The sequence below is a fragment of the Chenopodium quinoa genome, unplaced genomic scaffold (genome assembly GCF_001683475.1).
Source record: "Chenopodium quinoa cultivar QQ74 unplaced genomic scaffold, ASM168347v1, whole genome shotgun sequence".
NCBI classification, from domain to species: domain Eukaryota; kingdom Viridiplantae; phylum Streptophyta; class Magnoliopsida; order Caryophyllales; family Amaranthaceae; genus Chenopodium; species Chenopodium quinoa.
Window position 1 is genome coordinate 2613966 of NW_018743066.1, and position 24785 is coordinate 2638750.

Here is a 24785-nt window from a genome sequence, read left to right on the forward strand (position 1 = left end):
GGCAGAACACAGCAGACAGAACAGCATACATGGCAGAACAGCAGCAGAGAGCAGCAGAATAGAAGAACAGCAGCAGAGAGCAGCAGAATAGAAGAGCAGCAGCAATCAGGAGCAGAATAGAAGAGCAGCAGTCAGCATACTTCAGAACAGCAAAGAACAGTCAGTATAATGGAAGAGCAGTCAGCGGACATCAAAACAGCAATAAGCCATCAGCAGACATTCACCCCAATGTAGCATCTCCTAGGCTTGAGGAAAAAGAAAAGTTATATGTGAGCAGAAGGGAGGCAGGAGGAAAAAAAAGCTATTTAAAAAAAAAAGATTAAAGGACGTCAATACCTTCCGAATTAGATGCAAAACTTTCATCTATCACCTCTTTACCAATTTCAAGGACGTCTTCTTCAATATCACAATCATAACCACGTAACCAATTTTGTGTGGTAACCAACGCCTCAACATTCTTAGGCAAAAGCGCACTCCTATACTTGTTTAAAATACGACCACCCATGCTAAAAGAAGACTCAGAGGCTACCGATGTTATAGGAATGGCCAAAACATCCCTAGCCATAACAACTAATATAGGGTACACCCTAACTTGAGATTCCCAATACTTGAGAACATCATAATTCTCCCCTTCAATAGATGGTTGACGAGGAGTACTCAAATAATTATCAATCTCCATCGATGGTCGGTTTAATGGGCCATCATCATCATCATCAATATTCTAGAAAAGTTCAAACAAAATGTTTTTATTAAATAATAAAATTAAAACATACAATTATTATTATGTAATATTTTTAAAAAGAAATTAATTACCTTGAATATGTCATCATCGTCACCATTTGATTTATCGATCACAATTGGGATGGAGGGGGGAACAATTGTATTTGAGTTAAAACCGGAAGACATAGATGAATAAAAGTTATACAACTCCAAAAGAGCATCTTTAATCACCTTTGTCTTTTCAACACATGCCTCCTAAACATAAAGCACTTTCAACATCTTTGTCACTTTAATAAGCTTATAGCGAGGATCAAGAACAATAGCAATTGAAAGGATCAAACTATAGTCATCCCAATAGCCCTCAAACTTTTTAAGCATAACTTTTGCCATGGGTGCAAGTTTAGGGTCTATATGGGCTTTAGTTATTGTGTGCTCAATTTTCAAGACACTAGCAAAATACAAATTTGCAGTAGGATATTCTGAACCAGACAATAACACAGTGATTTCATAAAATGGCTTTAGGAAATTACATATTTTTGCAAGGGTATCCCATTCATCATCCGAAAGTTTGAATTCATAACCCATAAACTTATCGATAACCACTTTCAAGGCTTCCTTTGCTTCTAAAGCTTTTCGGAGCATCGTATAGGTGGCATTCCAACGAGTCACAACATCAAGACGTAACTTACCATTAAACACACAATTAGCCTCAGAAAGAGCATGCTCAAATTGAGTAAGCCTAGAGTCCGAAGAATCAATATATTTACAAACTTCACGTAATTTTTGAACACTACTATCAACTTCTTTCAAACCTCTTTGAACAATAATGTTCAACACATGAGCTGAACATCGAATATGAAAAAATTTACCATTACAAGGAAGAGGAGAAGTCAACATTAAATCTTTCTTCAAAAGATTAACCATGACATCCATGGATCGAGCATTATCAACAGTAATTGCAACTCCCCAATAAGTTTAAACACAAAATTTTCTATCTCAACACCAGTATGAGGAGGACCACAATATCTAAAATTCAGAATTTTAGACCTTAGACACCAATTTTTGTCAACATAATGTGCAATTAAAGTGAGATAACCTCGATTAGTGCATGTTGTCCACAAGTCACAAGTGAAGCTAACTCTACCTTCAATTCCAGAAAAAGTTTGCAACAACAAGGACTTAAACTTATCATGCTCAACAATACAATTTCAAAATAGTGTTTCTACACACATGCTTCACATTAGGATTCAGATTCGTAAAAACTTCCCTAAGGCCATGATGCTCCACAATACTTAAAGGATAGGAATGCAAAATTATAGCTTTAGCAAGCAATTGTAAATGATGACGAGTTTGATTAAACAAAGGCTGAACACCACTTTCTTTATGTCCAGGATGATGTGGATGTTTTTTCATGCATGAGGTAGTATGAGCTTTACAAGTGGAGGTACCAGCCGTACCTGGTGCTTTATATTCATTACCGCAAACATTGCATCGGGCATATCTTATCAGAGCAACACCAACCAACTTATCAAAAAAGGTGTAATGCCTCCACACATCTGATGTTCGTTGACGCTTACTACCACTAGTGGTAGTGACTTGTTGTTGAGAAGAATCTTGATTCTGAACAGTGTCTTGAGAATCTATAGTATGCTCATCATAATTTCCAAACCCTTGCTCCATTACTAAAAAAACATAAACAAAACAACACATTTCATGGCAGAACAGCAGACATGGCAGAATAGAAGAGCAGTAGTCAGCAGACATCAGAACAACAAAGAACAGTCAGCAGTATAGAAGAGCAGCAGAATAGAAGAGCAGCAGGCATGGCAGAACAGCAGAACAGAACAACAGCAGAATAGAACAGCAGCAGCAGAACAGATTAGCAACAGAATAGAAGAGCAGCATTTGATGCATTATTATTTTAGCAACATTTGGGCCCAAACTTCAGTTTATAATAGACTAGTAATGTTCCTGGACATAATTTAATGGAATATATAGCATTCTTCAACACTTTCTGTCAATTTAATTCCTAATTCACTCTAATTTTCAATTCCTAAAACAATTAAACTTATATATCCTTATAAACAAAACCCCATTCTTCAACACTTTCAGTCAATTTATTCATTTATATATATAAAATCAACAACTTGGCCATCTTTTATATACTATTACTATCATCCATTCATCCCCAAATTTACATTTTCAATTGCCATACATTACATGAAATACATAAACAAAATATAAATAATAATAAAAAAAAACCCAATTCATACCAACAAAAAATATCAATTAAAATTGATGGAAACAAAAAATATCATGTGCCAATGACCATGATATATTATCGACAAGCTACTATACCTAAATAAATTAATGTTTGATTGCTAAGAATTGGAGTGCTTGCATGTGAATTATACATCAATTTAATTTGTTATATATATTTTGTATACTTCCTCCATTATAAAATGGTTAAATCATGTTACTAAGAATTTCATACCTGAATTCTACATCCTAGCTCAGATTCTACACTACAACATCGCAAGAAGTACGAGAAAGAGAGATTTCATACCTGAATTTGGAGATTTAGGGCAGCAACAACATCGATGAGAGAGAGGGAGATCAGGACAACTTCAAGGTTTGGTATTCTGGCAGCCGTGAATGAATGTATGAGGGAGACGGAGGCGCCGTGAGCCCGTGAGAATGAATGTTACGGAGAGGGAGATTTGAGAGGCGCCGTGAGCCCGTGAGAATAGAGTGAGAGTGGTAAAGTGAGAGTGAGAGTGAAAGGGTTTCAAAAGGTTTCATGTAAATCTAACCATCGATTTTTTAATCTATGGTTGAGAATGGTGATCTGTGTGTGTTGTGGGAGAAAGAATCTAACCATTGATTTTTTAATCTATTGTTGAGAGTGGTGATCCGTGTGTGTTGTGGGAGAAAGAATCTAACCATTGATTTTTTAATCTATGGTTGAGAGTGGTGATCCGTGTGTGTTTGTGTGTTGTATATTCATCTACAAAAATATTATTCCCTCAATTCTTAAGTATTTATTTACCCCATTTGATCGGGATCAGTGCCCAAGACACGTATTAAAACATCTACTAGTATATATCTTTATTTTCATACACGTAAAAATTATAAAAACGTTATATTAATAAAATGTATAAATAGATAAATTTAAAAAGATCACTCATGAGTCTATAACTTTGTACTAATACATACGAATAACGATGATACGAATATTTAACTATGAGATAGTTAGATGCCATGTGTTAAAATTGTGTACATATGATCGATTGAACTAATCAATATTACCTTGTTAATTAGTCATTACTGTTTTCTTTCATTATACAAATCAAAGTACTTTGTAATATCTTCATAATTTCATGAAAATATATAATGATAAACGAGTCATAACTATCAGTCTTGTTGACTAATCAATTATCGAATTACCAAATTGCAAATTTCCATTTCACAAGAATTCATCAAATCATGACTATGATACTACGCGTAGTATATAAATGATTAAATAAGAAGCATATAATAACCTAATTGTAAAACAATAATACATTAATACACTAACTCTTATAATCTACTTCGTAATAAACTAGTAAGATCAGTATGACTAAACTTGAAACAAAACATAATATGTATTTATAAAATCAAGGAGAATTTGTTTATAATATGATGCCTAAATATGAAATGATTCGCGACTTTATATAAAACTTGTGAACGCAAAAGGTTAGCAAGTACTATTAAATGATTCGCGTCAAGCTTGAAGTGGTGGAGTATGAGCTATGCCAAATATGCAAATTAGTTATGATTTTGATTGTAAAAGTTATGATATTTTCTCTAAATATGTGGTTTACAGATCCTTATTATTGTAGAAGCCGTATGGCTTTTATTTAATGATATTATTCTTCCCGTTCAAAAAAAAAAAAAGTACTATCAAATTTCAAACCAAAACCATTTAACTGCCCGAATCCAAACAACTCGATAAACAATTTATTTTTTGAAACCGAAAACCGACCCGAACCGTAATTTAGTAAACTTGAAATGGAACCGATCTGAATAACGTTAAACCATAGAAGAACCGAACCAATTATAAACTGAACCGAAAAAGAACCGATCCAGTTATAAACTGAACCGAAAAGAACCGAACCAGTTAAAAACTGGACCGAAAAAGAATAGACCAATTATAAACTGAACCAAAAAAGAACCGAACTGTTTCTAACCCGAAACCGTTTCCAACCCGAAACTGTTTGAACCGGGATAAAAACCGTTTACACCGCACCGTTAACAAACCGCAACCCGTCTGCACCGAACCGTTTATTACCCGGACTGTTTACAACCCGAAACCGAATTAAAACCGCTCAAGAATAAACCGAAACCGAATCGAACCGATAACTATTTAAACCGAACCAAAACCGACCCGTGAGACAATTAAACCGATTCCAAACCGACTCGATTTAATACCGAACCGATTTCAAACCGAACCGAAACCGAACTGTCAAACCGTTTTGACAGTGCTAGTTATTACGGTTGTCTACTCGTTGCATTACGAATGATATCTTGATTGTCTATTCTTTGGGCAACAAGCCAACAACTGATCACACCCTAAGATTATTAAAGTTGACTAATTAAACAATCTTTCATGGAAGTTTAATGCATGGAATAAAATAATACAACGATCAAGAGTATACTACTTGTATTCCATTATTTTATCCCAAGTCAAACGTTTTACGGAAAATTGTACCATCCAATAAGAAATTCAACTATTGATAAGCTACTTGAAAAAAATAAATAAAATTGAGTAGTTAACTATCACATAAGTGGATAACCATCTTACACATATTGACAGAATCACTGATTATTAATCAGTGGTAACTGTAAACAATATTACATTAGATTTTGCTTTACTTTTGTATATTGCCTAACTTAGTTGGTAAAGTCTTGAGATGTAATACTAAGCCGTTGTGTCTCTATATACAACCAAAAAAAAAAAAAAAATTGATATTGACATAGTATTAGTAAGTACTCCGTATACATTATGATTACGTGTACGTACATATAGTTATCTCCTTTGTTATGTCATTGTTATCATCTCCTCGTCACATAGTTTAAGGCCCGATTTATAAAATCCAGTCAAGTGCCTTAGATCGAAAATGTGACAATTTTTTCTCGGACATCTTAAATCAATATACTTTGTATTTGATTATTAAAGTCCTGATAGGGGGAGTCTTTGATTAAATTCTAGTTGCTTGTCAACAAAAAAAGTCTTACTGTCTTCAGATATTGTATTGCTATTGTTCTATTATGCATAAACTAGATGATTATTATTAAAGTACTTCCTCATATTTCATTCAATTCTATAAGCTAAAATGCATAATCTTCTGCTCTGTATTTTTCTTATGTTCAACATCTTCAATAACATTCTTGTTCTTGCTGATCCACCATACTGGAATTGCCCTGATGCTAACAGCAGCAACAACAGTACATCAGAAAGTTTTTTCCAGCAGAATGTTGACAGTCTTCTATTTTCAATCTCTTCAAATGCTTCTGTCTCTAAATTCTACAACACATCTTCCGGAAATGGTAGTGTTACATCATATGGGCTTTACCTTTGCTACGATTATGTCACACTCGAGACCTGCAGGACAAGCATGATCATGGCAACACAAGCAATGCGTAGACTTTGTCCGAATTCATCTGATGCAACAGTTTGGGGTGAGCAAAGTCTGCTTCATGTATCGAATCAAAGATTCTTCGGCCATTTAGATATGACAGGAAATATCAACAAGTATAACAAAAAATATGTATCAGAACCAGAGAAGTTTAGAACAGTTGTAAACACCAGTTTACATGAACTTGCTCTGAAGGCTGCTTATAATAATACTTCCTTGGATCATATGTACGCAACTCAGTCGACGCCTTTTTCAGGTGCACAGCATGTATATAGTCTTGTGCAATGTACTCTAGACCTGTCTCCAATCGATTGTCAACGATGTTTGCACAAGGGTATTGTAGATGTTCTTGGTTCAGAAAACTATAAATTTCGAGGTGGAAGACTTCTTAGTAAAAGTTGTTATCTAAGGTATGAGTTCTACGCTTTCTATGAAGGGGAAACGTCAGAAGATCCTGCAATTCAGGGCAAGTGTTCTGAATTTGTGTTCAGTTATACTTTGTTAAGTCAAGTAGCTCAATTTGTTTTTAACTTTGAGAGATTTTTTTGTTGCTAATGATTTTAGGTGAGAAATGGACAGCTCGTATTCTTTCGATTGGGTTGGCTTGTGCCCTGGCAACTCTTGTAGGATCTTGTGTGTTCTACATCATTCTAAGACGTAAAAGTCAAGGTAAGAGTTTATATTTTTTCTTGCAGTAAATATGCTCATTTTTTGTTCAGATAAAGCAGCAGCTTCATTATATGCAGCTACAAATTTTCGAGGAATGGACAGTCCTTTGTTTGATTTGGCAAGTATTCAAGCTGCCACAGAAAACTTCTCTGAAAAACACAAGCTAGGAGAAGGCGGTTTTGGTCCTGTCTTTAAGGTTAGCATACGAAAAAAGACAATATATTCTTGTTTTTACAGTCTGACATTTAAAAATTTTGGAACCGAATTAATTAAGTCTTTGCCCTTTGTTATCCACTCTATAGGGTGTCCTAAAAGACGGTACTAAAGTTGCTGTGAAACGACTCTCCAACACATCTGATCAAGGAACGGAAGAATTCAAAAATGAAGTTCTGCTAATCATGAAGCTTCAACATAAGAATCTTGTCAGACTGTTGGGATTCTGTGTAGATGGAGCTGAAAGGCTGCTTATCTATGAGCTTTTGTCTTCTGGTGACTTAGACTCTTGGCTTTATGGTACAACAACAAGAAAGATCTTTTAGTTCTTTAATTAAAGAAATTCAAAATTTTAGCATAACTAAGTTTGCTTGAAAATTTGTTTACTTCTGTTCTCATCTTAGATCCACAGAAGAGTGCACAACTTACATGGAGCAAACGGATTGAGATTATGAATGGGATTGCTCAAGGAATCCTGTATCTGCACGAGGATTCCCGACTAAAAATCATACACCGAGACTTAAAACCTGGAAATGTATTGTTGGACTCTGATCTGAATCCTAAGATTTCTGACTTTGGAAATGCCAGAATCTATGGAACAACAGAAAATGAAGCAAGCACTATTACAGTAATTGGTACATAGTGAGTTCTTTATCAACTTGACAATTCGATCTTGTTTTCCATTTTTTAATGGTTGTCTAGCAGTACTAGCTGTTGTTTACTAATGATGCTGCAATTAATAGTGGATATATGGCACCGGAGTATGCAATGGAAGGAATGTATTCTGTTAAATCTGATGTTTTCAGCTTCGGAATTATGCTGCTAGAGATGATAACAGGAAGAAAAAGCATTGGATTTCATTTTACTGGAAATGGTCCTAGCCTCCAAGCTTATGTAAGTGACCAAAATGTCCTGCTTCTTCTTACCTCTTTTTTTTTTTCTTTTTTTTTTTTTTTAAAAAAATTTTCATACTCAAAAGATTTTATCGAAAATGCAGGCATGGAAATTATGGATCCAAGGAAGGTGGAAAGAATTGATGGAGCCAATGTTAACAAGTAATGATTCGTGTGATGTCACTACCGAGTTCTTAAGATGCTTGCACATAGGATTACTATGTGTTCAAGAGGATCCGTCTGAACGCCCCACAATGTCATTCGTGGTTCACATGTTAAAACACGAAAATGTAAATCTGCACTCTCCAAAACAACCTGCCTTTACTGTTGGAAGGTTTGGTGATCACTATGAAACAAGTTCTAGAACACCAACCCCTTTAAGATGCTTTGCTCTTTCAGATATTTCAGCTCGATGATTCGTGATGCATTTGCTCACTGATATAGCTAGCTAGTCCTATATATGGCTTTAGTTAGTTAAATAGTTGACTCATAGATTAAGTGTACAATTTTTTGAAGCTATATTTCGTTAGACTGTTGAATGTAATTGGTGAGTGAATTTCTATGTAAATTGTAAAGAATTTTCTGTTAGATTGTATTAGTTGTTTCTTCTCAATTGTACAATCTTTGTCTGAAACTATATAAATATATCAGAAGGATGACTAAATCCTTATATAAAAATGAGAGTATCAAGTCTTGACCGCGATAGATTAGTAGCACAATATTTTCATGTCCTCAATGTATGGCTTCACTTCTATAAAAATACACGGAATGCATCATACAATAGGACAACAATTACGACACTTAGATTAAGAGATCGACGTCACTGCTTTTGTAAATGCAGTGCATCTACTTAGATTGAGCTAATGTGGAGTACTTCCCTGATGACTTTAAAACATTAGATTTAAATTTAACAAGGAAGATTTGACTTCAGAAATCTGACTGGTTCTGTTTTTCCAATTATTGTTTAAAACTGTCTTCATTAAACAAATACAAATTGATGTTATCCATTGTTTAAGCAAGCAACCATGTGCAGTTGGGCATCTTTAACAACAGGGCCACAATTATGTCGAAATCATTATTGTAACGAGTGCGAGAAAGATATAGCTTAATAAGTGGTTACAAACAGCAAAGAACAACATACGTACAGAATTTCTGTGGCTCACTGATAATGTGTTAGGTTGTTTGCCACATCCATTAGTAGAGAATGTAAAGTCTGAGAAATACAGATTACAACTTACACGACGACTAGAGTTTGTTTACAGGATTTTATCATACATCTCCTAAAAATCATAAAAATAATACATACAAATAATAAACTAGATAAAGCACAAAAATCATTGCATCCAGCTCAATTGGTATATAAAATATAACATTTCTGTGTTTTATGAAGGAATATGCTTAGTCAACTCTTTGAACATTTGATTTTATTTTCAATGCAGAATTAACAGCAACTTGAAAATTCGAGTGATTTTTTTTTTTACCAACTTCTAGGCAGCTGTTATCTTATCTGAAAGCTTAAAACCTTTATCTCTACTAAAGATGTAAATCCTTTTGACATTTCCTTAAATAAACATGAAGAATTGCGAAATACTATCAATTAATCTATTTTTGCTACTTTTGTATTTTCTGTCAGCAACTGTCTTTAGTGCAGATCATATATCTATTTCCTGTACTGAAAATGAAATCGGAAATTATACAGCAAATAGCCGGTTTGAACATAATCTTAGAACCCTCCTCGATTCTCTTCCTTCGAATACATCTATTTCAGGTTTTTACAATGGTTCTGCAGGGAGTGATCCTAACAAAGTATATGCTCAAGCACTTTGCAGGGGAGATGTGTCAGCATCTGATTGTGAACTTTGTGTTCAGATCGCAAGCTCTGAAATTTTCAGACAGTGTAAAGCAATAGAAGCAACAATATGGCTCGATTTATGTCAAGTTCGATTTATGTGAATGATGGTAATGGTTTCTCCTAAAGGTATTAAAACACCATCCCATATCCCCAATTTGTTTGACATAGTGGGTCGAATTAATGTTAATGAAGTGTTTGTTAAGCTGCATAATTTTAATTTTGAGTTCCCATAGTCTAGTAACACAAAACTTATTCCTAAGTTTCCGCAAGGAATTGTTGACCCAGAACCTATTCTAGACTTTAATGGACCAGTTTATGCCTTAGATGACAGTAGTTGAAAATTGAAATGGGATGTTACACTGATGGTCTTCAAATTTTTTACCTATTTTCTCCTCTGACCCATATTGACTTTTCTGTAGCAATTGGGAGGTCTGATTCCCACACTTGTGATAGGTATTCTGAAGTGACCTTAATGCCTGAAATTATGAAAGGAGAGTTAGCCTTTGATCTAGGTTCAAGATGTATTACATGGAATGCTAGGGGTGTTACTAGGCCGTCATTTGAGTCCAACTTTAAGAAGATGATGGATATTCACAATCCTGTTGTTGTCATTGTTACTGAGGTCCGTGTTTCTGAGATTAACTTTGGGAAACTAGCTGGAAGTTTAGGGGATCAATTGGGCTGGAATATTGATGAGAGTGTGGGATTGAAAGATGGGGTGATCTTTATGTGGGATAAGCGCAGGGCGGAAGAAGACGAAGTCATGGTGGTCGGTTCTGCTAGCTGCCCTCTTCGTGTTGTTGCCTTAATCAAGGTTATTGAAAGATGGCTCGATTTATTGTGAACTTTGTGTTCAGATCGCAAGCTCTGAAATTCTTGAATGTGTTCCAATATACTGTGATAATACAAGTGCTATTTGCATATCAAAAGATCCAGTACATCATTCACATGTAAAGCATATTCATGTTAGGCATCATTTTCTAAAAGACAATGTGGAAAAAGGCTCTATTAAATTAGAATTTATACAAACTGAATATCAAATTGCTGACATTCTAACAAAGCCTTTGAGTAGAGAAAAATTCGAAAAGATGCGATTGGAACTCGGAATGATAAAGCTGAATTGAGCAGTTCTTCTTGGAACCCCAAGGTATGTCTTAGTGAAACGACTGAGCATTGCTATATATAACCTTGGTGTGAAAAACATAATCTCGAATCTTGCAATGAAAGAGCGTGTAATTCTAATGAGTATGTGATCATATGATTATGTTGATGCAGAAGACAAATTGAGCCATATTATTTTCAAGTTCCTTTTATAAAGCTCTGTACATGTCAACCAGTATTTTACTTTGAAGTAACTTACTGAATTTTTTTTCTTTCGTAATTTTTATTTTTCTTTATTTTTATCTTTTTATTATTTTTGTTATCTTATAAATTTAAAAACAACAAAAAGATTTTTTTTCTCAATTAGATTTTATCTTATTTTTTTTATTTTATCTTTAATTTTTATCATTGTCAAAATAAATCACAACCTTACCTCTATCCCACTAAACTCTCAACCGTCACCTATCTTTTCACCTCACTTACCACACGCACCCACTCACCTCAAAAACCCCAATACACCAACCGTCACTTCCAACCTTCAAAGTTCCACCCACCTCTTCTATATTCCTGAAATTCACCCAACCATGAAAACCAACATCAATTCCAATCCTCTAGCACCAAGATCCAGACGGAACTCCACACCGGAGCTCCTTCCTCTAGCAATGGTAGTCACCTCCTTATCTCAAACACCAAAACGCAAGGCTACTCTACCCAAAGAAAAGCCCGGTAAAGCTAAAGTCCGTCGGACAGCACCACCATCGCAGAAAACCAAGGGCCAAAACGAAAAATACTTGATTGGCTATGCAATTAACTACTCCTGGTGTACGGATTGTAAGTTCTCCGAAATTTTAGAGCTATTGGATTATCAAAATTGGATTTACTTGTTGGATTCGTGTGCAAAATCTCCAATTTACCCTAAGTTGATGGATGAATTTTGCTCCTCTTTTGTTTGTGTTGATGGTGTATGTAGTGCTACGGTTAATGATGTAGCTATTGAGTTTGATGAAATCTCTTTGGCTAAGTGGTTCAAAACCCCAAATTTTGGCTATCGAACATATATAAAAAATAAGTCAAAAAATACCGTAGATGGCCACCCCGAAACTGAAATCATATCCTTTATTGGAGGAAACCCAAAAATTACCACCACCAACCACAATGTGCTTACCCCAATTCACAAATTGCTATTCAATTTAATTTGGCGAGGTATTCTTCCTCGTTCACAGAAAAGAAGCACTGTTACTCTTTTAGATGCCTCTCTTATATATTGTTTAGGCAACAAAGTCACTGTAAATTTCCCTGCCTTGATGATTGCACATCTAGACCATTGCATCCCTGATCTTCATATTCCTTATGGTCCCCTGCTCACTGTGATCTTTCAGAAATGTCAAGTTCCTCTAGGAACTGCTGAGAATTACCCCTTGAAACCCGAAAACATACTTTCTGAAAAATCTCTTCTCAAATTGAGCCTTAAAGTAGTTCGTGGAAAAGTATGTTTTGTAAAAGATGCAAATTCTGAGGGAGAGGGTGATCAAACTGAGGGGGAAGTGCAAGAGGGAGAAAACAGTGAGAAAAAGATAGAAAAAGAAGGAGAGGGAGAAGCAAAAGAACAAGAGAGTGAGAAAGAAGAGGAAACAGAGAGTGAAAAAGAGGAAGCAGGAGAAAAAGAAAAAGAGACAGACACAATAGAAAAAGAGAGTGAGAGTGAGAAGGAGGAAGAGGATGATCAAGAGGAATTAATGAAAGAGTTGCTTAAGGAAATTGGGGGCTCTGTCAAACACACTGCCCCTGTAACAGGCAGAAGAAGGAGAAGTATCAGACTTGCTACATCTAAACCCAGAACCCTGCAATCTGAGACTGTTATTGTTGAGTTGGATGATGTTTCAACCAAAGTTTCTGAAGGAACTTCCACCCAAGTTTCTGAAGGAACTTCCACCCAAGTTCCTCAGGGTCCCTCCTCATCTGTTCCAGAAGAAACTCCATCACCACCTCCAATTCCATCCCCAACTCCATCATCACCTTCTCCACCTGCTTCACAGCCTCGTACTTCTGGTCTCGGCTTCGGTGCTTTTAGCTCTAGTCCAAGTTCCTTGCAAATCCAGGAGGAACTTAAGCTTTTGTCCACTACACTTACACAGAGTATAACTACCCTTTCTTCTAAAGTGGATAACCTGGCTACTAAAGTTGAGGGGCTGCAAACTCAGATGCTTTCTCTGGAAGATAAAGTAAATGCTCATATGGACTCCTCAGCTCAGGAATTCAAAGCTAAAGTGAAGCAAAGTTGTTACAAGACCATTCTTGATGCGATCAAGGATGTTACCTTACCATGAAGCTGCTACCATTTCCTAGCCCTTTGCAAAACAAACCTACCCCACTTTTTCTTGTGATTTATTAAACACTGATATTGTCCTTCAATTTTATTTTGTTTGGTTTGTTTTGAACACTTTATTTTGTTTTTATTTCGGTTTGTATTAAACTGGCTAAGTTTGTCTTTGAATTTGATGTTTTAATTTTGGTTGCATATGAACTGTGTGCGCATGCTTAATCGTTCATGAATTCAGATTTACTAATCCCTCCGTAGTTTAGTACTATATATAGCATGCTCTCTCTATCATTTTGATAATGTCAAAAGGGGGAAGAGAAGAACAAACTCAAAAAGCCGGACTCAAACCGATTCCCTTCAAGTCTTCATCATTTAAGTAAAGTTATAAATTTCACAATTTATTATTTTCATGAATGATGCAGACTTCTTTAAACTTAGTTTGTTTTATTGCTTTAATAATTTTATTGTTTCACTTAGTTATTGGTTACTCTGATTGCCTGGATGATTATTTTTGTTTACCCGAGTTCGTTTTAGTTTGTCATCATCAAAAAGGGGGAATATTGTTGAATTGACCACCTTAATATTTTAATGATTGACTTACGTAAAACAAACTCTGACTAATGATGTTTATAAGTCTTGGTTGAACAGAAAGATTCAGGTATACGAATATATGTTCCGGAGTAGGAACAACAGAGTTTGGAAGACTTGATGATGAATGCAAGCTTTCAAGATGTCCTCACAACTCTAGTATACTTAGTTATTCAGTGCATGAACTTAAGAAACAAAAGTGTTGGAAGGAACTCATGAGAAACTCAAAGTTCCTGATGGAATCTGGAATTCTTGAAGGAACTTGACTGATGCTCAGAAAAGTGTTTAAACGATGGTTTTCAAAAACAGTTTTCATATCCCTTAATTTAAGGAAAAGATAAAATCAGTTTTGAAAAAGATTTATTTTATAAATAAATAAAATCAAAATAATTCATTAATTTAAAAGATAAGTTTTTAAATTAATTAATTATTTAGTTATCTTTTAATTAATAAACAATTATCTTTTTTAATTAATAAATAATTATCTTTTTAAATCCTTAACTGATTTTTGACTTAGTAAAAATAACTGTTTACTTAAATTAAGGAAGCACGTTGATTTAGGAGTCAAGCTAGGGAAATCATGTTCCTAAATTTCCTCAGCCTACATCCCAACTTCTCAGTTAAAGAGAACGTGGGATTAAGGGGGAAGTGGGAACTTGATGGAAGCTTGGTTTAACTCCTTATAAAAACAGATCAACGTTAAGTTTTGAAAGAGTGGAAAAACAATCTTAAGTATTCTGAGCATAGAGTTTCAAAGTGTTTAAAAGAGAAGTTCCTTCCATCCTTAGTCTCTTAAGTTCTTTAGAAAATACTTGTAATCATTGTGTAATTGGGTTTGGGTTGTGAGAGTTGTAAAGTGTGAGATTTGAGAGAGTTGTTTACACTGTACAAGTGATTCGGAGTAGAATCACAAAGTGTGAGAAACTGTGATTGAGGGATCACAATTGGGTAACTTGAGTTCCTCACGGAACTTGAGTCTAGGCAACGTATTAGTGATTGTAAATCATTTTTACATAGTGAATTTATTCATTGCCTATCTCAGAGTCTTTTCTCTTAGTAGTAGATTTAATTCCGCAAAATTTACCATAGTCTACATACACTACAATTCACCCCCCCTCTTGTAGTATACATTGTTCTATCAGAAGATGTCATGCTAAAGATAGTTTACCATTAGCTGTTTCCGTTGCCTTCCGGTTGAGCAAACAACTCCAAATTCCATAACACAAAAGAATTGATATGGCTGCCAATATCGGTAAGATAACCAATAGTAAAATACGCTTCCTCTTTAAATCATCTACATGTTTAAAACAAAATATGTTCAAAAATTAAAGTTGATATTAAGGTTAATAAATCTTAAATATCTAAAAATAAAATAAGTGAAAGTGAGATAAATAGATAGCACACTTGGTAATAACTGATCAATTAATATGCAAAAGAACAAATATTTGTATTCAATCAATATCATTAGAAAGCCTTTTATTGTTGTGGTGTTTTCCTGAATGACGTGTTAAAATGTACGCAACAATGTCATTTGTGCTTTGTATTTTGTTTTGTTAGAAAAGTCACATCTATGTATGGACTAATATACTATAGATCTAAGGTCATGTTTTCACTTAGGACTTATCCTCTTCAACTTATTTAAAATATTTAATACTTATTCTTTAATATATTCAGATCAGATCAGACCATATCTACTTGTTTAAAGTGAACAGAACAAGTCTTAGGAAGTACGTCATATTAGAATTTATCAGCATCACCGTTACATACTATAATTTTTTTTTTCAATTAAAATTTCTTTTATTAACTTTTTTTTTTTAATTTTATATATATGAACCCTCAATAAACCAATATTTTTTTTTCTTTTTCCACGAACTTATTGGTGTTACTTCACGTAATTTTATAATGTAATACTCCTACAAGTATATGACAAGCTATTGAATAAAATACTACCCTCTGTTTTCTTTAGTTGACGCGTTTTTACTTTAGCATTATTCACACACTTCCTTTTAACCGTATTTTGTGATTTATAAGTATGAAAAATACAGTCATGTGGGGTTTTGTTAGATTCGTCACGATATATATATTTAAAATATCAATTTTTTTAAAATTTTTGTCAATAGGTAATTGATCTAAATAATTGAATTTGTGCATTAACAAACGTGATTAAAGAAACATGTCAACTAAAAAGAAAAGGAGAAAATAGATGATACACCTTATTTGATAACTATTCCAAAATGTAAAACTTTGGGTTGTAAAATGGTGCTCCTTAAGGAATGATATAACAATTGCAATATTATACAAATCAATGTAGTTCAACCGGAGTATATAAAATTACAAACATACCTTGAGAAACCGGCAAAGGTGTTGGTACTAATAGTAATGAGGCCTTAGTCTGATATATTTCACACCTTATATTGCAGCTAGGATTCAACATCCGAACTCTTTGACTTCCATTGCAACACGACCTCATTTCATCGATAACAATTCGAAGACATAACTCACAAACCTTAGGAGCAAGATCAGGCGTGCATTGAGCCATTGTGTTTATTCTCACAAATTTATTAAACGAAACATTTTTAGTCGAATAGTACTTCTGTTTCCCATTCCATAACAATCGAGAATAATTCTTCGCCGAACCCAATTGAGACGCTATGTCCTTCAAAATATCGCACCCCAATTTCATACTCTCGTTCACATAACTTTTAATGGCTTGAACATTTCCATCGTTATTTTTCCATACCAAATTTAAGCCATCAACATTTCCAATGAAAGACTCATTGGAGTATCGAACCATGCACTTATCATACAAATTACCGCACTTTTGGCATTCGGACAGTTCGAAGGTAGGTTGGCTGTTGCCGTAGACACACACCCGCTACAATCCTTAGAAGTAGTATCTCCTCCACATAGGAAAAGGCCATAGATTACCTCTGAATTGCCTGCACCTAAGGCCGAGGTATTTGTATAATAGTTTTCAGTATTAGTGCTATGACCTGATGTGGCTGCCTTTGCTGGAAGGGAATTGAGCAACAAATCGAGATTGCTCTTGTAAGAGATATCAGTACCGAATTTGGCGGGCGAGCACCATGATCTGATAAGGGTATGCCCCGGATCACTATTGATTAGCGATGCAGAAAAAATAAGTGATGAAAGAGCTAAGATCAGAAATAGTTTTGAGACAATAATATGTATTAACATGAACATTATTATGTTAATTATTGTTGTCAAGAAGCTTTCACTTTAATTTGTGATTTGGTAGGCATAAATTTTAGAGATAAATTACTAAAATATTACTTTATAAGTACTTAATTAGTTAGGACAAATTTGTGGAAAAGTAGTTTTTTTTTTATATGTGGACATGTCGTTATCTATTACTAACACGAGGCTGTGTGAATATATATTACCTAGCTTTGACGTAACATGACAATGAGGTTTGTAATTTGCAATTCCACATACACGACCAAATCAGATTTATGTATATAAATACAAGACGGTTCATTGTATGTTAAAGGAACAAGTCAATCTTGCGTTTAAGCTGATGGTTGATGCCAATGAATATGTTTTATACTCTATCACGTCATCTCACACGAGTACTCATTAAGCTTCAAGTGTGATTGCAACATGGTATCGGAGCTAGCGTGACACAAAGGTCATTGGTTCTAATTCATCCACTGTCCAAATCCAACGGGCTATATTGTGTGAAAGGGCGTGATATAGTATAAAACATATTCTTGCGCCTCTATAATCAGCTTAACTTTTTGGTTGAGATTGTCCTATAACTAAAGGAATTAAATAAATGACTATGGGGTCGCCTTGCATTCTCGGGGTGCGAGGTTTGAGCCTCACCACGCATGAACAAATCCCTTTTCCTTACTCCTAACCTCCTAGGCATGCATTACCAAAGTGTTGGGAGCTACGAGTATTAATGAGTAAGGTAGGAGGACATCATTAAAATACAGGGAATGGTTATAATTAAACATTTATTTCATTCGATTTAATTAAATTTAAAATTATAAAATTAAAATTATTTTTGTACAAGCTAAGGTGCATAAAGGGGTGAGCAAACCGGGTACCCGGTCAAAATTTTAGGACCCGGACTTGGAATTGGTTGGAAAAATTCGGATCCGGAATTGGAATTGGTTCAACCGGTCCTAAAATTTAGGAATTAGTATTGGAACCACCGGGTACCGGTTCCGGTTCCGAGTACCTACTTATATATGTAATTGTTGAAATATAATACATTTTATAATTCTAATTTTTGTTAGGTTCATTTTTAGCGTTTAATACTTATATTTATATATGCATTAAGCTATTTGTATTTATGTTAGGTATTAATAAATACTTTTTTAATTTACAATTTAGATACATTCAACATATTTTTTATTTATTTAAAATTTATTTAGTTTAGCATATATTAGGTAACCGGGTACCCAACCGGTTCCGGTTCCAAAAAGTTGAGAATTAGAATTGGAATTGGTTATAACCGGGTCCTTAATTTATTATCCGGAATCGGAACCACCGGGTCCAATTTCGGTTCCGGACCCGCCAATTCCTAACCGGTTCCGGTTCTAATTCCGGGTACCCGGAATTTTTGCTCACCCCTATGCATAATTCTACGAAAATTTGTCACAAAGAAAAAAAATTTATATGTACAAATTATAAAAAATAGATTTTGTGCATTGTTCAGGTTCTAATCTAGTGATCATCATTAAAAAGGTTCTAATCTAGTGCTAAAATAAAAATAATAATAAGAAGCAATTATTTATTTTAGTTAAGCGATCACATTTATTACAGAGTATTATTTATATTGACTTTAGTTCAACACTCTTTAATTTTCAGTCACAAAATTTGATTATGTGTCAAAATACTGACAATGGATGGACCATATTATAGGGTACCAAAGATGTTGACCGAATGCCTCCAACAAACATGTTGACCAAAGAAAAGTATAACACGAAATTTCCAAACAATTTGTAATCTTGTATCCCAAATCAAAGAAAAGTATTACACGGAGTTTCAAACCGACCGTCAGAATTGGCGACCCAAATGAATATACAAACTTTCGTAAATTATCACTCAAGAACTTTCTTTATCAAATTTTTTGATATGGCCAATTATGTTATCATTTTCTCTGTCGTCGTCTTTGCAATACAGATGCACCTATTTCTAGGTAATTTCTTTTTGAAGAAATTCTTTGGTATTTCGTATTAACTGCAAATGTTAATTTTTGAATGTTCTCTAGGTGCATTATCCATGACTCGTTTTTTTTCTTTTTCTTTTTTAATTGTGGCTGAATTTTGATCAGGTGAAGGAGCTAAATTTACAATAGCGAACAAGTGGCTACACTGTGTGGCCAGTCATACAAAGCACCAACGGCGCTAGCTCAAGCGTCGTTGCTGCTGATGGATTTTCCTTGACCAATGGTTCTACCAAGGTCATAAACATAAACTCAAGCTGGACGGGTAGGCTTTGGGGGCGAACCAATTGCACAACAAATAGCTCGACAGGAGACTTCTCATGTCTAACCGGTGATTGCGTCTCTGGCAAGATGGATTGCCAGGGAAGGCCCTACACATCCCCAGTAACTTTGATCGAGTTTGCTACTGTCCAGTCTAATAACTACGACTTTTATGATGTTAGCGTTATTGACGGCTACAACCTCCCGGTGACAATGGCTCCCTCTTCAGAAGGTAGTGGGAGTGGAAGCCGCTGTGCCGTGACAGGTTGTGTGTTCGACTACGAGCACGGATGTCCTGACGAATTAAAGGTGACCAACAATCAAAATGTGATTGGGTGTAAAAGTCCGTGTGATGTATTTCATACGAACGAGTCTTGCTGTTCGAATGCGAACGACTGTCGAAGTAATAGCTTCTCACTTGGGTCGTTAATATTCAAGAAGGCTTGCCCACGCGCTTACAGTTATGCTTTGGATGATCAAACATCTACCTTTGATTGTCCCGGTTATCAGACATCGTAAGAAATTACCTTCTGCCCGTCACTAAACCTTTCAAGGTACATTCCTTTTAACTCCCCTCCTCCCCATTTTATATACTTCATCCGTTTTTTTTATTATTGCACCATAGGGCTAAGTACAAATATTTTGGTAGTGGAAAAAAGTAAGAGAGAGAAAGGTAAAAATACAAAATTGCCCATGTGACATATTGATAAACTAAAAAGTAAGTGTGAAAAAACAAGGGTATGTTGGGTATTTGTAGTGTGAACACAAATAATTTTTTTCGTAAAGAAGAAATGGTGCAATAATTATGAAACTTTCTAAAAAGGCAAGTGGTGCAATAATAAAAAAACGGAGGAAGTATAATTATTTTCCCTTTTTTATCTTCAAACTTAGAATAATTCATTAAAACAATAACTTTTATATTTGCGTAGGTAGCCACATACCTATCAAGGGATAACTCGATTAGTTTTTTATTAAGGTTACTCTATTAGAGTTAGGGGGGGGGGGTTATTTAATGAGTAATAATACAAATTTTACTATGTCATTATTATAGGGGTAACTTCTTATTCAAGAGTAACTCAATAAATATAAGGGATTGTTTCGTCAATAGTATAGGGGTTGCTCAAAGTCCGTTATTTATTAGCAATCACACAATATGACTAGCTGTACAAAATCGCGTTGTTTTATCATGCATGAATTCATTGGTGGGCGGGCTCATCCCCTCTCATCTTTGTCCACAACTTTCTTTTGCTAGGCACTTTTAGTAGAGTCTTTACTTATAACTTATAAAAATGCAATGCACAAAATCTTTTAAAAGTTACAATATTATTAAGTAATCTAACTTTTCCAATGTGACCAATTAATCATGGATTCTGTTCTGGCTATTGATAGATGTTGGGATTTAGGCGTAGAAAGTGGTTCTTTCACAGTCTTATGGTGTTTTATAGCTTAACGCTATATTACTTTAGTTCGTATTTTGTTATTCTAATTGATAAACTCATCAGAGTATTCACTAATAATTCATGTATGTACATCAATTACTTATATTTAAATAAACTTTCGTTAATATGTCCAGTGCAGTATCTCAACCATTACAATCACCATCATCCTCGCCACCAGTATCACCATCATCCTCGCCACCAGTATCACCATCATCACTGCCATCGCCTACAACACCTACAACAAATTCTTCCCCTACAAATATAATTCCAAAGAACACCACGAAGCCTCGTTTGAAAAGTAAGTTAAAATTTTTACTTTCCTATACTTTTTAGTACTCCCTCCGTTCCTTATTTTGAGAAGTAAGTGTACTATTCTATTGGGTGTCCTAACTAAAAGGCTATTGTGAAAGAGGTATACAAGCTCCAAAAATTAAAGTTTGCATACAGTCAATGATGAAAAAACTAACAATAAAAGCAACAAACATGCAGGTGATTCTAAGAGGAAGCGTACTATTCTATTGATTGCCTTATCAATATCGGCCGCATTATCAATTTTGTTGCTGTATGGAGTTATGACTCGCATATTCAAGAGGAAAGTCATCAAAATAACTAATAGTTGTATGTAAAAGACTAATTTTCCCTTAGCTTTGAAACCATTTTTTGTTTTATTCCGAAAATGGTTGATTATTGTTATAAAGAATTTTTTGCGGGAAACTAACTCATCACTTTTTATGAAAAAACTACTTTACTAGAAAAAAAAAATGTAATAAACTACCGTATTAATCATAAAATATCGTAAAAAGATATCTATAGCCAGTTTCCAAAAAGTTTGACTATTTTCCCACATTGACTTTTTGTTTATTGTCTTTTTTCTTTTACTTCCCCATTCATTTTCACCCAAAATCTTTATCTATCTCAGAGCCCTCATCTGTCGTTCTTCTCATTCCTTCATAAACTACCCACTAAACCCCAAAATTTCGTTCCCTCTCATGTGCTTGAAGAAGACCAACCATAATAAAGAAAGAGATAGAAAGAAGCTAATGAGTTTTTTTAATATGAAGGGATTAAGAAGAGAAATTTGCTATTATTTGAATGAGAAGAGTGAGAATAGAAGGTGGCGAGTTAGGAGGAATGTCTTTGGGGCCATTAACGGAAGGAAAAAATAATTAAAAAGGGCAAAAAAAAAGTCAATGCTCCTTAACAGTCAAACACTTGAAATCCGACAATGTGGACCTCTTCACAATATTTTATGTTTTAAATAGTTGTTTTTTGCAAAAAATTATTTATAAGGTAGTTTTTATTTATTTATTATTATTATAAAATTTGTCTTTATAAGGTAATTTTCAATATAATAATTGTGTTTTCTTTTATCTGAATTTATAACAGCGAGAGCATCTGAGATCAAAAAGGTTGTAGTGGACTCTTTGCAATTTGACCTAAATACAATTGGAATTGCAACAAATAGTTTTGCGGCAAATAACAAACTTGGAGAAGGAGGATTTGGTGAAGTTTACAAGGTAATATGGAGACAAATCACTTCTCATTCAATAAAATGAACAATTTCGTGAATTCTTATTTATCTAGTGGCCCAAAGAAAGAAAAACGGAGATATATGTAACTAGTTGCATTGGGGATTTTTTTAGGGAAAATTTGAGAATGGAGAGGAAATTGCTGTCAAAAGGCTATCTAAAAACTCGGGACAAGGAGTTGCAGAGTTTAAAACTGAAGTTGATTTAGTTGCAAAACTTCGACACAAGAACTTGGTCAAGCTCTTGGGATTTTGTGTAGAATTGGAAGAAAAGATACTTGTCTATGAGTTTCTTCCAAATTCTAGTTTGGACAGATTTTTGTTTGGTAATTACAATCATTAAAGTCATACATTAAACAAAGAAATTCATTTGTGCGCTCATTTATAATTTGTGTACATATTTGTATTGCATGCAGATCAGACAAAGAAAGTATCTTTGGATTGGCAAACAAGGTTCAAGATTATAATTGGTATTGCTAAAGGGCTATTATATCTTCATAAAGACTCCCCTCTTAAGATCATTCATCGAGACCTAAAATCAAGTAACATATTACTAGATGATGATATCAACCCAAAGATATCGGATTTTGGCCTCGCTAAACTATTTGGAGTCGATCAAACTCAAGGTGACACTAAAAGGATCGTTGGAACTTAGTAAATTCTCTAAACTTCAACCATTATTTTAGTGATCATTTAGTTAATTATCACCTTTGTTGTAATCTTAGTTGATAAACTATACCTAGATTTTAGCATGCTAGTATTCATGATAAATTTCATTGTTATTGTATTTTAGTAATTAACTCTATTTATTATTGTGAAATGCAGTGGTTATATGGCTCCTGAATATGCAATAACAGGACATTACTCAGTAAAGTCGGATGTTTTTAGTTTTGGAGTCTTAGTTCTTGAGATAGTGAGCGGTCAAAGAAATAAATTTTTTGGACGATTGCAGCTTGAAGAAGCATTACTACACCGAGTAAGAACTTTAATTTAATTTAACACATAATTCATGAACATATCTTCACATATTTAATTATAATGATGATTTATGATATCCATATAAAATGTCAATGTTTTGAAAGGTCATTAACCTATCTTCACATACTTAATAATCTCTTGCTGAACAGGCATGGAGGTTGTGGAATGAGGAGAAGACCTTAGATTTGGTAGATACAACAATGGACAACTTTCCAATCGACGAAGTAACTAAATGCATCCATATTGGTCTATTATGCATTCAAGAAGAAGCCATCGCAAGGCCAAGAATGGCCTCTATTGTTGCTGCCCTTAATGGACAATCAATTAGTCTTCCAGTGCCAAAACCACCCCATTTCTTTGGTACTAATAATAATGTAGAAGATAATGAGATGCAATATAATTTTCAAGATGTATACACAGGTACTGCATCGATTACAGAATTGTATCCTCGCGACTAGCCTGCTTCATTCTTTCATTTTTTATCCTTACATTGTACTAATACGAGAGAAAGAATATCAACATTTTGTAATTTTTGGTATCATGTATTTAATGATACGGAGTAGTGATAGTAAAGGCATGTCTTAAAAATTGTGTAAATGTACTACATCATGGTATAGAGGAAATGTAGTGGTTTTACTTCATTATTTTTTTACTCTATAATTGCAAAATAGTGGTTTTCACATTTATCAATGCAAATTTTATATTATTAATATCTATAATTATACTATCTTAAAAAATTAGGACTTTTTGTGAAAGGCTACCTTATATACATCATAATATGTAAAAAACTACCTTATAAAAAAAATTGTTGTAAGAAATTACCTTATAAAAACTAAATGTTGTAAGTTGCTCCTATGTGCTTAATTTAACAATGATAGACAAGGGGAATTAAGGGTTATAAGGGGGCTATGGAAAAATTGGGTGGAAAAAGGAGAAAAAAAAAATTGAAAAAAGGTCATTCAACGTCTCTTATAAAATGTAATAATTCGGCAAAAGGTAGTTTTTTACAACCTTAATTGTTTTATAAGGCAGTTTCTTACAACATCTATTGTTTAATAAGTAATTTCTTACAAGATTTTTTTTTTAATAAGATAGTTTTTCACAAAAATTGACTTGTATAAGGTAGTTCTTTACTAAAAGTCCAAAAAATTATTAAAAAATTAATATTTTAAAAGTAATATATTAGGTGTATTCTATTAGTCAAATTAAATTAAACAAAACATGGTTTATGAGTCTAACAAAACTTTATATGAATATGTATGTTATGATATTTCTAACATATATTTCCCCCGTTCTAATAATATTGCCACAATTGGATTTTTACACTATTCATAGCGCCTTATTTGAT

The 24785-nt window shown here is 34.1% G+C and overlaps 4 protein-coding genes across 4 annotated transcripts; 3 read left to right on the forward strand and 1 right to left on the reverse strand.

Annotated features, from left to right (window-relative positions):
* Window positions 1-6087: 6087 nt before the first annotated feature.
* On the forward strand, window positions 6088-8818 carry LOC110731400 (cysteine-rich receptor-like protein kinase 10). The gene is made up of 6 exons (XM_021911264.1): window positions 6088-7067; window positions 7145-7263; window positions 7370-7580; window positions 7685-7922; window positions 8024-8174; window positions 8278-8818. The coding sequence occupies exons 1-6, from the start codon at window positions 6953-6955 to the stop codon at window positions 8587-8589; spliced, it is 1146 nt and encodes a 381-aa protein (XP_021766956.1). The 5' UTR covers window positions 6088-6952; the 3' UTR covers window positions 8590-8818.
* On the forward strand, window positions 6089-6953 carry LOC110731173 (cysteine-rich repeat secretory protein 38-like). Its single transcript, XM_021911003.1, has one exon. It carries the CDS (start codon window positions 6096-6098, stop codon window positions 6951-6953), a length of 858 nt encoding a protein of 285 aa, XP_021766695.1. The 5' UTR covers window positions 6089-6095.
* A 6363-nt stretch (window positions 8819-15181) lies between the features above and the next one.
* LOC110731401 (cysteine-rich receptor-like protein kinase 25) lies at window positions 15182-17307 on the reverse strand. The gene is made up of 2 exons (XM_021911265.1): window positions 16378-17307; window positions 15182-15328 (listed from the first exon to the last, which is right to left on the reverse strand). Exons 1-2 carry the CDS (start codon window positions 16826-16828, stop codon window positions 15183-15185), a joined length of 597 nt encoding a protein of 198 aa, XP_021766957.1. The 5' UTR covers window positions 16829-17307; the 3' UTR covers window position 15182.
* Window positions 17308-19582: 2275 nt separating this feature from the next.
* LOC110731174 (putative receptor-like protein kinase At4g00960) lies at window positions 19583-24081 on the forward strand. Its single transcript, XM_021911004.1, has 8 exons — window positions 19583-20007; window positions 21066-21229; window positions 21421-21549; window positions 22318-22448; window positions 22575-22785; window positions 22876-23113; window positions 23285-23435; window positions 23587-24081. Exons 1-8 carry the CDS (start codon window positions 19583-19585, stop codon window positions 23893-23895), a joined length of 1758 nt encoding a protein of 585 aa, XP_021766696.1. The 3' UTR covers window positions 23896-24081.
* Window positions 24082-24785: the final 704 nt, after the last annotated feature.